This window comes from Lolium perenne, chromosome 7 (assembly GCF_019359855.2).
Source record: "Lolium perenne isolate Kyuss_39 chromosome 7, Kyuss_2.0, whole genome shotgun sequence".
NCBI lineage: Eukaryota > Viridiplantae > Streptophyta > Magnoliopsida > Poales > Poaceae > Lolium > Lolium perenne.
Window position 1 is genome coordinate 200,748,909 of NC_067250.2, and position 11,184 is coordinate 200,760,092.

General features: G+C 45.5%; 1 protein-coding gene across 1 annotated transcript; it reads left to right on the plus strand.

Moving 5' to 3' along the window:
* Positions 1–1,515: 1,515 nt before the first annotated feature.
* On the plus strand, positions 1,516–8,945 carry LOC127314490 (lipid droplet phospholipase 1). The gene is made up of 10 exons (XM_051344956.2): positions 1,516–1,835; positions 3,871–3,938; positions 4,613–4,683; positions 4,840–5,055; positions 6,134–6,297; positions 6,428–6,483; positions 6,589–6,641; positions 6,755–6,872; positions 8,254–8,351; positions 8,453–8,945. Exons 1-10 carry the CDS (start codon positions 1,696–1,698, stop codon positions 8,519–8,521), a joined length of 1,053 nt encoding a protein of 350 aa, XP_051200916.1. The 5' UTR covers positions 1,516–1,695; the 3' UTR covers positions 8,522–8,945.
* The last annotated feature ends 2,239 nt before the right edge of the window (positions 8,946–11,184 follow it).

An 11,184-nucleotide genomic window follows, 5' to 3' on the forward strand; every position in this document is an offset into this window, starting at 1 on the left:
AGGCTCCACGAGGGCGCGCATTGCGCGAGAGCCGAGGCGAGCGGCGACGCGGTTGAGCACGTCGAGCTTCTCAGAGAGCGCGAGGGCGAGCAAGCGCGCGTACGGCAGCGTCGGAGCGTGGCATAGGCGCGTTGTCGTCGGGCTCCACGAGGGCGCGCACGGTGGCGTCGGGTCTGCGCTCGTGCCACGAGATCCGAGCCGGGAGGTCGCGCCGTACGCTACGCCGACGGGGAGCAGGGAGACGCCAGCCGCGCCACCGCAGGGCGTCGTGCTGGTCCTCTGCCGCGCCACCGCCGCGAGTCGCGCTGCTCCACTCCACTACTCCTCTGCTGCTGCGCGGCCATCTGCAGCGGTCCTCCCACGCGCCGTACTATTTACTTTATTAACTGTCTTTGGCCCACATATGTATTCTGCATCAATTTGTTGCTGCTATACGTTAAAACTCACCTCCAGCAGCGGACCCGCCACAAGCTGCTGGGCCAATGAAAGGCCAAGTTGCCCCAGGATCACATACCGCCGAGTTCCATTCGTCCGCTCTCGTGCGTGACGTTGCTTTACAAGGAGGCAGTCACATGATCCTTGCCGTCAGGATCCAACGATGTTTTGCGAATATAATAGTTCACCTTCTCCTTGCACACAAGAGTATCTCCACGGGTGGCCCCAATATTTTCTTCCTTTTACAATATTTTGAAAGAATATTTCAATCACATAAGATTATTTATACAATAATTTAACATAAATACAGAGGAAATTATTTGTATAATAATATAAATTAAATCATGTGTTGTTGGCAGCTCCTCTCCTTGCTCACAAATGCACAACCATTTCTGCCTGAAGTTGAACATAAACACCTGCATCTCAGATTTTTTGGTGCATGTGAAGTTGAACACGATGGCCACGAATGGCCGGTGAACGCGGAGGAAGCTCGTCAAAATCAGCAGCTGCTGTCGCCGGACAGCGGCGGTGCTCTCCTCCTCCATGCACAACTGCACCAACATCTCGTCGTTGCTATCCATTGCGGTAATCCGACGAACACCTTGCGGGCGGGGCGGTTAGGTGCTTGGGCAGCAGTGGCCTCTATTCTGGCCGAAACAACGGGGGCCAGTCTATGGACATGCGTGGTGGAAGGCTAGCATGGGGGACGCGACGATGATGGGTGGGAATCTCCTCGGACGGGGTTAGAAGGAGGGGAACTAGTCTTGCTGGTAAAAGGGCCTCGCAGGTGCTTTCTTATGTGGATGAGGATGTTGGCGTGCCTTGATTCTCGCCCTTTGCGAAGGTGCCAACACGAATTGCCGGGAGCTGTGTGCCGCCTCGCCTCCTAAAAAGCTATCGAGACTGCTATCGGAGACGTGGGGCTCCATTTTCCGCTAGGCGTGGCGAGCACACGAAACCTGCCTGCCAGCCATGTCGGCAAGATCTGTAGAGCCCACACCTCACCGCCCCACACGCCCCGCCAAACCACCTCGACTCGATCCTCCTCCTCAAATTCCACGCATCTCATTCTCATCTCTGCAAAATAAAAAACATTCCCACGCGTCTCTTCGTTCCTGGCTCGCTCGCTGGGCCCCACTTCGCCTCCACGCCCGAACGCGGGACTCGACCCTTCCGTCGCAGCGCCACGCCACGCCTTTCCGTTCCCTTCCGCTCCGCCCCGCCCCGCCGCCGCATCCCAGGAGCTAGCCGACGGCGGCCATGGCGGGCGCCGGAGGCGGGGAGGCGGAGGGGCTCAGGAGGGAGGAGTCGGTGTCCGGCGGCGTCGACGTCTGGAGCGACGCCGTCTCCTCCCACGCGCCGGACCACCTCCTCGTCATGGTCCACGGCATACTCGGCAGGTGCACGCCCATCTCCCTCGCCGCCCCTCCTTCCCCTTCCCCTTCCCGCCGATCGGCTTTCTACAGGTAGCCTCCGCTCAGGAACTTGGTCGAACACCTCGTGCACGCTCGGTGCGGGGACACGGGGTTACACTTTGGTTTCGCCTGCTAGAGAGAAGACGACGGCACGGCATGGCATGGGGGGCCGACGCGGAATGGGACTAGCGACGGATCGGGTTCGGCAAGGCATGCGGGGCATTCCTTGTTGTTGCGCAGTTGGGCTTTGCTAGAGTAAAGCTGGGGAAAAATGGGGTTCGGCGGAATGAGTTGACACTGTCGACAGTGGGGCTCAGCGGGGTGATTTCAGGCTGTCTAAACCGCTAGCTGCTGAGGTCTGTCAAATTGGATGGCTCAGTGTGCCTTTCACTGCTATTCTGCCGTAATGGGAGCAGTAATTCTGTAGAGTTTGTTTCAGCGCACCCAAATCAGCTTGGTATGTATGTTCGTCAAAGGTCAATATATTGCTCTCTAGTCTCCACTTCATGATCCGGCCAAACGACGAATGCCGGCTATATGCTTCGTGAGACGGAACTTCCAACTGTAGCATCTACACTGCTGCAAAAACTTGACTGCACCATCATTGTAGTACAAAAAGAGTAGTATGCACCCATTGAGCTACGGCAACCACCTGCTGTTTCTTCCTTATATGCTAGGCTCGCACCTCGTGACTCCACATGGCCTATCTATGTTCATTGTTCCAAGGAAATTTAAATTCTGCCAAAGATGAAAGCTACTGCTCTCAATTGCTAGAGTTATTCTTCAACCCTTGGCAGTTGGAATAGACAAGCAAAAGCTACTAGGTTATACATATAAGTTGTTTGCATGCCTTGCGGACGCATTCCAGTTTTCAGTACAGCTGACTAGTAATCTTGCAATGCGCTTCTCGGCTAGTATAAAATACAACAAAAACCATATACAAGAGGATCGATATCTTTTTCAAGCTTACGCAATTCTAATGACAGTCCAACCACTAGCTTTTGTAAATATACATGTAGCAGCTTCTGAATGAAGGAATATTCAATATGCTTGCTTGTATAATTTGGAGAGAAATATTTGTGCATGACTGGAGATTCTTTCTGGTCGGGCTATTTCCTTCTACAATTCTTCTCCAGTCGCGGACATTTGATAATTATGTTACCAAAATAGCTTGTCTAGCAACTTTTCTGAGGAGTCTTTGATCATGGATCTTTACCAAGTAATCATGAAGCACCAGTCTGGCTGATATAGAAGAATATGTGCCTCTATGGTCAGACGAACGTACAAACCAAGGTCTCAAGAACAATAATGACCTTTCGCGGGTCCTTTCCCTTCCAAATTCACGGCTGATATGGAAGAACATTGTGCATTTTTATAAACATGTACAATGTGAACCAAACATTGTGACAATATGCTCCATGTATCATTTCTCTCGATCAGTCGAGCAAACTATTTATCAGGTGGTTACTGCTAGGATTGAATCACACAAAAGATTTAGATCTCAGGGATTTTACGTACAAAAATAAAATACAAGATCTAACTTGTAACCACTTTGGCTTATTTCTAGACAGGTGACACCCGCAAAAAGAGAATGGTTGATGCTATATTTTAAGATAATTTCGAAAGATAATTCTTGGTCAATGCATAAAAAATCCAAAATGTTAATCTACTTACAGTTCAATATCTCACTGGCAGTTTCGAAAGAAACGACAACAAATGACACAAATAAAGGCACCTATGCGACAAATGTAGTTTCACGATTTAAAATTTATTTAGTGGAAGGATACATAATGAGCAAGGACCGTGAGATATAGATGATTGAATAGCTGATGTTATTTAGATCAACCAATACTGGTGCTTGTAATATTAGTAGGGGTGATTAATCTTTTCAATTATGAAATGATATATGGATGTGCTTCTTTACGAGTGTGTGCCAAATTTATATTTACAGTTTTGATACCACTTTTGGCTCAAATCTTCTCTTAGTGATATGTTGTTCCCTTTTCTTTTCATTGAGCAGTACTACTGACTGGCAATACGCAGCCAATGAGTTCGTGAAGCAACTTCCTGATGATATAATTGTCCACTGTAAGTAGCTGGGTTATGTGCTTTACCAACTACAGTTGCTAGAAACTTGCACATTTCCATGTTTTTTTTGTCAAATCATCCGTCCTTTTTTCCCCAATAAATTAATTTTATAATCGACAAACAATATAGGTATGCTTGACTAAATGTAAATATGAAACAATTTGACATTTTGTTAATTCTTAGGTTTAACAATACCTGAAACTTGAGTGAAGCCATCTCTTTTATGATGACTATATCTTGTCATTTTCTTGACATGTCACTGTTCGCAATAGCGTTTCAATTCGTAAATCTCATAGCTTTTTTGCTCTATTCTTAAATATGGATAGGGATATTAAGATAGTCACCTAGAAACGGTAAGCCATGTGTTTGTGCGAACATATGCTTGTGTGGAGATTAATTTGTCATCCATTATTGGACCTTTTTGCCAATGCTGTAATGAAATATGTAGATATAAGCATGATATATTATACTATGGGAGAACTAAAACTATTCTAGATGCAACTAACATTTTTGGCATGGTTCAACTGCAATTTAAGTATTGCACCTATGTACAATGACTGAAATGTAAAACATAAGCCTCTTTTTTGAATTTTTAACTGAGTAGGTAACGGGATATGTGCCCTAGAAAGCTTCATCAAGATCATGTTATTTAGACTTATTTTTCAAATTTGCAGGTAGTGAGAAAAACATGAACACATTGACTCTAGACGGTGTTGATGTTATGGGGCAACGATTAGCGGATGAAGTAAGTACCAAATGCAACATATGACGTCCAGCGGCTAAATATTTAGAGGCTACTTGATCTACCATATTGATTTTATTGAAATGATTTTGTGGGCCAGAACACTTTTTTACCTCAGAAATAATACTGTATCCTCACTTTTATTCTCTTGTTAATCAGGTTCTTGATGTAATCAGTCGAAAGCCAGAACTCACCAAAATTTCCTTCCTTGCACACTCTGTTGGAGGCTTAGTAGCAAGATATGCAATCGCAAAGCTTTATAGACATCCAAATAGCACGTTTGACAGCAAAGCCGAAGGAACCATATGCGGGTTGGAAGCATTGAACTTCATAACTGTAGCAACACCTCACCTTGGTTCTCGAGGAAACAAGCAGGTACTGTGTTGACTTATTTTTCTGATGGCCCCCCTTTATTTTTCCATTTTGACAATCATGTGAGTTCAGATTTGCTTATTTAAAACGATGAAAATCCTGACCGTTGATACTTGATTACTTGTATCTGTGAATTGTTTTGGAACTATTATATATACATTCACTCATTTATTCATTTATTCAATATTCTGTTATGTCAGTATATTTTTTCCAACTTCATATAGTTGTATATTTGGAGTTTGTGGAGTATACAAGATATTGTTTTCGTTTGCTTCGGAGCATTGGATACACATGAAATGGCCCAAGTTTGATGCCCAAATTTGTCTTCTTTTTGGAAAAACAAAAGAGAGAAGGGATTTTAATTTTATATTATAATAAACTTACAAATTAATTGGCGTGCCTCTGAGCTCTTATCCCTGGAAGATATAAAAATACCCCTTTCACCAAAACCTCCAGCCATTCTTCATATATTGGTAACCTTCATAGTTCTAATTTCGTTGGCTTAAAAGCATTTGATACACATAAAAGGGTCCTCAATGACTGGCAATATCTTCCAGAATTATGAAGGAATAAATCAAAATGTGTTTCTCTTACAAGAAACTTACAGATTGTTGTCGTGCCTCTTTGCTCTTGCCGCTGGGAGATGTAACAGTAAACTCCTGCAGAACTTCATTTTGAAGTGGCCTCATGCATGGAAGGTGCACTTAAGAAATAGTTGACAGATTAAAAGAACAAGTTTTTCTTGTTTGTTTCGCTGAATCATTTTACTGTTTATGTAGCTATGATCTCGGGTTTCATATCCATAGGGATGGCTGGCTTTTACGCTGGCTCGCCAAGCCTCTCTCTTCCACTTTCTGGTTTCTGTTGGGTTTCCTATGTAGCCTACCCCAACTTGTTTGGGAGCAGCCGAGCCATGTTGCTGATGTATGGATCTAATGATATTATCAGACCTTACTGGATAAACTTACGTCGTTTCTTTGTTTTTCTGCTCTAGATTATACACCTTTTCCTTTCACAGGCACTTGTTATAGCAACCATATATAATTTTTTTATGTGAATGTTTCTCACTGTTAAAAATTAGGTTCCACTTCTCTTTGGATTCATTACAATGGAGAAGGTTGCTTCTCGTGTCATCCATTGGATATTTAAGAGAACTGGGAGACATCTTTTTCTCACTGATGATGACGAGGGAGAACCTCCACTGTTGCAGCGTATGGTTGAAGATTATGGTGATCTTTACTTTATGTAAGGTTTATGGTACTTTGGTTTCTTTCTGATTACTTCCCATCATGAATATTTCAATTGCATATATGTTTGTTCAGTCTGGCTTGCGTAATTAGCTATACTAATTCTGGTTTAAAACACTTCTTTTTAGATCTGCTCTGCGAGCATTTAAACGGCGAGTGGCATATGCCAATGCTGATTGTGACCGTATCCTATTTATTTGAAATATTTTAATGCAGCACTCAAATTATTCCTTTTATTTTTTTACTTTTTAGCTTTTACTCGGCAATTCTTTAAACTCATGACATCCAGACATTGTTGGCTGGAGAACATCATCTATTAGAAGAAACACAGAGCTGCCTAAGGTACTTGTAGTGATTTCTGATTGTTCAAGCCTTCTGGGCCGTTCTCTAAAAGGACAGCATGATTTTCGCATATCACAGTTCTTATGTTCCTTTTGTTTCTTGATGATTTGCAGTGGGAGGAATCCTTATCTGAGAAGTACCCCCACATCGTACACGAGGAATACTCAGAAGAAATCGACCCTGAGAAGTGTCAGGATTTGGCAACAGACTGCGATTTGGACTTATTGGAAGGTTAGTTTAACTTGTTGCATGCAGAAATTTATTTTCTGTCTTCCTTTTTCTTGACGCCTGTAGGAATATTAAGTAGGCACTATCTTCTAATGATGCATCATGGTTCACTATATCGATGTTCTTGCATGCTTAATCTTCAGTATGTGTAATATTTGCAATATTGCATCCAACAGTTCATGGTCAGTTATACCAGTTTAATATACAACAAGATGTTTTGTTGCAATTAACTTTATTTGTCATTTTATTCTTGGCACTGTCCTTCGCACTCATTAATATTTTGAATGGAGACATCACATCGAGAATGTCATCAAGTTATGCTGATTCAGTCCCGGTATACATCAGTAGGCTGAATAAGAATCGAGAAGACTAAACGATTTGCGAGAATCTGCGCAATTCCGCATTCAAAGTTCTCACCTTTTGACAGTAGAGTTATGTGATTCACAAAATTCCAGGGACAGTTGGCGTTTGAAGCTTCAGACAGTAGCAACACCTAACATAATATAACAGCTAGGCGATGTAATCTAGTTGTTTTATTTATGTGCGGACTGCTAACATAATTAAGTGCATGAAGATCTTACTCATAAGGTGGATTGCTTATAGACTTGCATGTTGTGAGTGCCACACATGTATCTACTGGCTACTGGTTAGCATCTCAAAATCAGATTGGCGTGTGCTACTTGGTAGTCAACATATGTGGTATATATAGAAAATATGTTGTTTCCTTTAGCACCGGTCCTGAACGGCTAGTCTCAAATCAGTTCCTTCCTGGAAGCTACCCGCTGTTCTAAGTTGACTCGTTCATATGATGCTGTACACCTTTAGCGATTCTGAACTTTCCTGAGAGAGAACCAGACATAATATCTTCAAAGTAGTCTGGATAGTGATATTCAAAGACGTACAATATTTGAGCTAACCCGATGCGGTGTCCTTTCCTGAGGTACGTGTACGTGGAGTCCTCTCATCATGGTTTTGTTGTCTAGACACCTGATTTGTTGACTTTGACAGTTAGCCACAACTAAATTGTCAAGCAAGTTATTCTGTTCAAAGTTCATTTCTCGTGTTCAACATTCAACTCGATGACTGCAATCTTTGTGTGGCACTCGATAGGCCATTTTGTCTTATGTTTCTCACAGTGCTACTGCATACAAGGACTTGGTTCTGTATTGCAAGCAGTAGCACTACGAGAAACGTAGGCAAAGTTCCTTCGTTAGTCATTGATCATTTCGCTCTGTATGACTATGAATTCAGTATTGTGAAGAGGGGGCTTTACTCTCGTCAGTCAAGCCTGAAGCACACTTGATATGTTTTTAAATCCACAACCCGAAAGATTGTGAGAGTACCTTTCTTGAACTGACACTAATTTCCCTTTCCGGTCATGTAGAGAAAATGGTGACAGGGCTTCGAAGCGTTTCATGGGAAAAGGTAGATGTTAGCTTCCGCACCAGCATGGGGAGTTTCGCAGCTCACAGCATTATCCAGGTGTCCTATCCGCCTTCTCCCTGTATCTGAAATGTCGTATATTATTGCACAACGAGAGTTTGTGACCAAGTAAAGCCTTATTTACGGTCTTGTGATTTCAGGTCAAGTATGGGTTTATGAACGAAGGAGCTGATGTCATACAACACATAATAGACCACTTCCAGGTCTGAAGAATTTCTGGTCTTGTAATTGAACACGCATTCCGTTGGCACGGCTGACCCGCGATAGGCCAGCATCGCACCCCAAACCAGCAGACTACTGAGCAGATATATCAACACAAATTAGTTTCAGATTCAAAAAAGAAGAGAAAGGGAACGGGGAGGCCTGGCAGCATAGGCTAATTGCTACACAAATTAGTTTCAGATTTGGTATCTGTATAGTGATGTGTTGTAACCGCATGTAAGAATGCCACGAATTGGTGAAAGATGAGGTGGGAAGTGGGAGAAAGCATCATCCTTGTATCTGTGTCAGCAGGGGCTACTCGTCAGCCTGACATGACATTTGATGCTATTTTCTGCAGCTGTACATTTCTCCCATGGTATCAAGCTAACAGTTTTTATTGAAATAATTAAGTGAAATCCAAATTCTTCTGTATCCTTGTCTCCGAACTTGTGACTAGCTAAGAGCAACTCTAACAAAGACTGAAAAACGGGTTGAACCCGAAAAATTCGACTGAAAAACAGGTTGAACCCGAAAAATTCTGGTGATAATATGGGTTCAGGCCGAAAGAGGCCTAGAACGGAGCCCGAACTCGCGGCTTAGCCGAAAAACGAGTTTGGAGGCTTGAGAAACTCGGTGGCCGTCCCGTATTAAAACGGGTTGCGGAGAGGAGTTCGGTTTTCAAGCCCTACCCCCCTCCGCCGCTAGCACTCGCTCCACCGCTGTAGCCTCCTCTTCGGCGAGCAATTCCGCCGCCGCTGCAGCCACCGCCCCTCCCTTCGCAATGGCGCGCGCAAGACGGAGCGGTAGGGGGTGGGGCGAATCAGCAGCGGGAAGTCGGCACCGCGTCCGCCGGGTGTGCGGTCAGAGGTGGACCGCGCGAGGCGGGCGTGCTCCGATGGAGCTTGGAAGCTGGCGGCACGAAAGTGGCCGCGTGCGTTCGCGCGCCGGGCAGCGCGCAAGGAGGCACGCGAAGGAGAAGCCGAGGCACCCCCACCGGCTTGTGCAGCCCGCCACTGTCGGTGCTTCCGCCGCGCGGCGACGGCAACGACGACAATGACGCAGACGGGTCGCCCCTCACCTAAGGGAGCTCGCCGGAGGCGGCGGTGTTCGAGGTGGCCGCGCTCGTCGTCGCATAGGCGTCGGCGGCGCGGAAATACCGTCCGCCGCCGCAAGAACTGCCCGTTGACAATCCGGGGCCTAATTTAGTAGTTTAATTAGTCAAATTTACGCAGTAGGGTTAGTCAAGTATTTTAGCTAGTTTTTGTAAATTATCTTCGAATGTAGCTCGATCGAAGTAAGAATTGGTATCATTTCGCAAGATCATCGCAGCATATTATTCCGTAAAGATCGGAGCAAGAACTATTGAGTAACTAAAAACAACTAAACTGAATAGTTCAGGAGACCGAACTTCGTGTTTTTGATTCAGATAAATACGAGCTTTACTAGAGATGCTCTAACCAAGAGGGTCAAAAGGTAGCTTGCAGTGTACGTGCTGTGGCGCGATGTTTCATCGTGCAACCTGCGTGTGACGCCGAATTCGGTGCAGGGGGCAGGCGAGGGAAGCAGCAACAGCTTTCGTTGAACAGGGGAGAGGCTACTCGAGCGACAGAAAGTGCTAAAAAAGGTGCTGTTCGTACACACATGGACATGGTCCGGGCTACTCTTGTTCACGTCGGCAGTCGGCGAAGAACATCCTTGCACTTTTGTGGACGGAGAGGAGACATCTAACGATAAGGAGGAGTCGGTCGGTACGCGGCGCGCCTACAACAAGACCAGCATGATCCTTTTCCGACTTTATTGGTCACCCGGCATGGAATACAAGAATGAATGAAGGTCAGCTGTCACTCAAGTTCAGCCGTGCGCATCACAAGATAGCCAGCCAGCCGGCCACAACGTTGAACATTTGGTTTCTGTTTTAGAGCATCATCTCCCAATTAGTTACTGGCGTCTCCCAAACCATCCTTCAAATGGATTTGAGGCACGCCGGACGTTTGGTCTCCTCTAGCTGTACGTCTCAAAGACTTTTTCGGTCTAGCGTAGCCTAATACAGTGTTTGGTGCCATGAACCCATCTTCACTACACAAGGAACGTTATGGGGATGCCAGACAGAACGAAAACCCGCGTGGGTTCCTACCTACCATCGACCATAGCCGATAACGTTGCTTCGCGTCTTTCTTTCGCGTCGGGCATCCTCTCCTTCGCCTCCCACCCCTCCACTGCTGCTCAAATCGTCGACCACCGCCGACGTAATACTTCAACTGTGTTGTACTCTGTCGCGACACCCGACTCCTTGTCTCCCTTTTCGCCGCCGGTGGTTCACGTACTCTAGCCAGAACACGGCGGCCACTCCCCCCCCCCCTTCGCCGCGCGCAGAAGGTGTTCGATCGTTTGTCCGGTAGGCACCGCCCGTCGCTATTCGTTGTCCCCATTGCCACCATGAATTTCTAACTATTTAATTTTCCTCATAGACATGGATAGCGATGACGAGATGATCCAACAAATGCTTGTTGACGACGCAGCTTGCGACGATGATGTTCGCGAGCACTTGGCGATCATTGCTTGCCTTCAAAAAAATGCTTGATGAAGCCGAGGAGGAGAAGAAGAAGAGGCTGCGCCGTGGAGGTTCAAGGTCGGGAAGAAAAAATTCGGAGCCCTTGCAGAGGTTGGAGGA